Source organism: Malania oleifera, chromosome 10 (assembly GCF_029873635.1).
Source record: "Malania oleifera isolate guangnan ecotype guangnan chromosome 10, ASM2987363v1, whole genome shotgun sequence".
NCBI classification, from domain to species: Eukaryota; Viridiplantae; Streptophyta; class Magnoliopsida; order Santalales; family Ximeniaceae; genus Malania; species Malania oleifera.
In genome coordinates, this window is record NC_080426.1 from 90965506 (window position 1) to 90968205 (window position 2700).

Genomic DNA, 2700 nt, shown 5'->3' on the forward strand with positions numbered 1-2700 from the left:
ACCTTTTTGGAGGTTGTAAACACTGATTTATGTATTAAGTTGGATGTTTGTGAATTTAAGAATATAGTTGGTAGACTCTGGTATATTCCTAATATAAATCCCGATGGATATTTATGTTTTTCCGCGACATTTATATCCCAGTTTTGTATGATTTACACCCGTATGTCCCTGTTTAGGGCGGGTTGTTCATGTATATCTATCAGGTACAAGTTATTATGTATGTAGGTTGGCAACCTGGGTCTGTATAAAGGGTCGGGCCGTTACAGTTGATATTAGAGCCCTTAATCAGTCGAAAGTGTGATTTAAATCATGCTGCCTAGTTAGGGATATGTTCAAAATTAAAAATTTTCTAGTTCTGTAGTCTAGAATATACCAGAGTATAGGACATGGATAAGACCTCGGGTTTTGTTTTGTATGCTTAGAGACGGAATTCCCTTGGCAGACTTCTATATTTTTCTGGATCATTCGAAGGGTTCAGAAAATCACAGCAATCTATTGATGGTATTGTTTCCAAGCAGAAGGACAGGATTTGAGTTAGAATGATGATGTTAAATTAATGGAGTACGTCAATATTGAAAATATGATTTTAGGGGACTGAGTCTATAGTAAAATAGTATTAGCCAATATTTAGGCTTTTTGCCCTTCTAATGGATTTTCATTTTCGCCTTTCAGGATGGAATCCAGGGACATTACTACCAACATAGGAGGCAGTAGTAGTGAGGGTGCTGGCCATGAGGCCGATAGTGACTTTACGAGTGTATAATGGGATTTTGCATGGCAGCTTATAGCTGAGATGGTGCAAACGAATAGGGGGCAGGACCGTCTCACATCTGAGATGGGATGCTTCATTGATCAGTTCACCAGGTTGAAGCCTTCGGTGTTTGTAGGAAGCGCAGATCCAGTTCATACTGAGAATTGGATCTAAGAGATCGAGAAAATCCTGGATGTCTTGAACTGCACGGAGAAGCAGAAAATAACCTTTGCAATGTTCAAGTTGTCAAGGGAGGCAGAGAGATGGTCGGTGTCAGTTAAGAAGATGGAGGAACACCGACCGATACCAGTAGAGATGATGTGGTCCCATTTTAGAGATCTATTCTTTGAACGGTACTTTCCGGCCACAATAAGAAATGCGAAAATGGAAGAATTTATGAACCTATCTCAGGAGTCGCTGTCGGTGCAGCAGTATGCTGCCAAATTCCAAGAGCTATCCCGATTCGCTCCATTCATGATACCGGATGAAGCGAGGAAGGCCTGAAAGTTTCAGAGGGGTCTGAGGAAGGAGATCTGTAGACAGACAACGATCTTGCAGTTGCAAGACTTTGCTACACTAGTCAACAAAGCCGCTGTGGCAGAGGAGAGCCTACTAGAGGACGTGGAGGTTCAGGTCTCGAAGAAGAGGCCAGCGCCTCCTAGTTCTTCGTCTGGGGTGAGGCAGAGTAACTGGAAAAGGAATAGTGGTGGTACATTTCAGAACACCGCAGCTTCCCATGGTTGCTCTCTTTGAGGTAGGAAGCACGCTAGTTAGTGTTGGCTGACTACGGGGGCTTGTATGCGATGTGGTAGGCAAGGACATAAGGCGAGAGATTGTCGCCTTCCAGGAAACAGTGGAACCTCACAACAGTCATATAGAGGAAATACTCAGGCACAACGTGGTGGTCAGCAAGGGGGTACAGCCCAGGCTAGGGTGTATTCTCTAACACCTAGCGATGCAAAGAATACTGGTGACGTAGTCACAGGTATCATTGACATGTTTTCTCATAAAGTTGTCGTATTATTTGATTCTGGGGCAACGCATTCCTTTAGTTCCCAAGAATTTGTTAAATTGTGTGGATTGGAGGTTCAACTGTTAGATAATGAACTGGTAGTGGCTACGCCATCAGGATCACTAGTCGGGTGTAGCAAGGCAGTCTGTGACTTTCCAGTTGAAATTCAGGGAAGGGTACTACCAGTTGACTTTATGGCATTTGATATATATGGCTTTGATATCATCCTAGGGATTGATTGGCCAGTATCGATTGCCATAGAAGGGAGATGATATTTAGACCGCCAGGGTAGCAGGAATTTAAGTTCCTAGGATCGTGTGTGAGTTCTGCACCACGGATCCTTTCAGCTTTGCAAGCTAGGAGGTTACTCCTGGTGGGTTGCCAAGGGCATCTGGTGTTTGTGAAAGACATGCCGACTGAAGAACGTAAGCTAGAGACGATTGCTGTAGTGCGTGAGTTCCCTGACGTGTTTCTAAAGGACTTGCCAGGATCACCTTCACATCGTGAAGTGGAATTTGCTATAGAGTTAGCTACAGATACGGCACCAATTTCGAAAGCTTCGTATCGTATGGCTCTAGCTGAATTAAGAAAGTTGAAAGAACAATTGCAGGAGCTACTAGACAAGGGGTACATTCGACCTAGTGTTTCTCCCTTGGGAGCACTAGTGTTATTAGTGAAGAAGAAGGATGGGTCGATGAGAATGTGCATCGATTACAGAGAACTTAACAATGTAACGGTAAAGAATAAATATCCACTACCTAGGATTGATGATCTGTTTGACCAGCTTTAGGGTACGCAGATTTTCTCTAAAATTGATCTACGATCTGGGTATCATCAGTTGAAGGTGAAAGCGGTGAACATTCTAAAGACAGCATTTTGAACCCGGTATGGCCATTACGAATTTATTGTTATGCCTTTTGATTTGACTAATGCACCT

General features: G+C 43.2%; 1 protein-coding gene across 1 annotated transcript; it reads left to right on the top strand.

Annotated features, from left to right (window-relative positions):
- Window positions 1–1549: 1549 nt before the first annotated feature.
- On the top strand, window positions 1550–2035 carry LOC131166775 (uncharacterized). The gene has a single exon (XM_058125346.1). It carries the CDS (start codon window positions 1550–1552, stop codon window positions 2033–2035), a length of 486 nt encoding a protein of 161 aa, XP_057981329.1.
- The last annotated feature ends 665 nt before the right edge of the window (window positions 2036–2700 follow it).

Bases quoted from the DNA above. Each gene is read 5' to 3' on its own strand.
- LOC131166775 (XM_058125346.1), top strand. From the start codon at position 1,550: ATGCGATGTGGTAGGCAAGGACATAAGGCGAGAGATTGTCGCCTTCCA.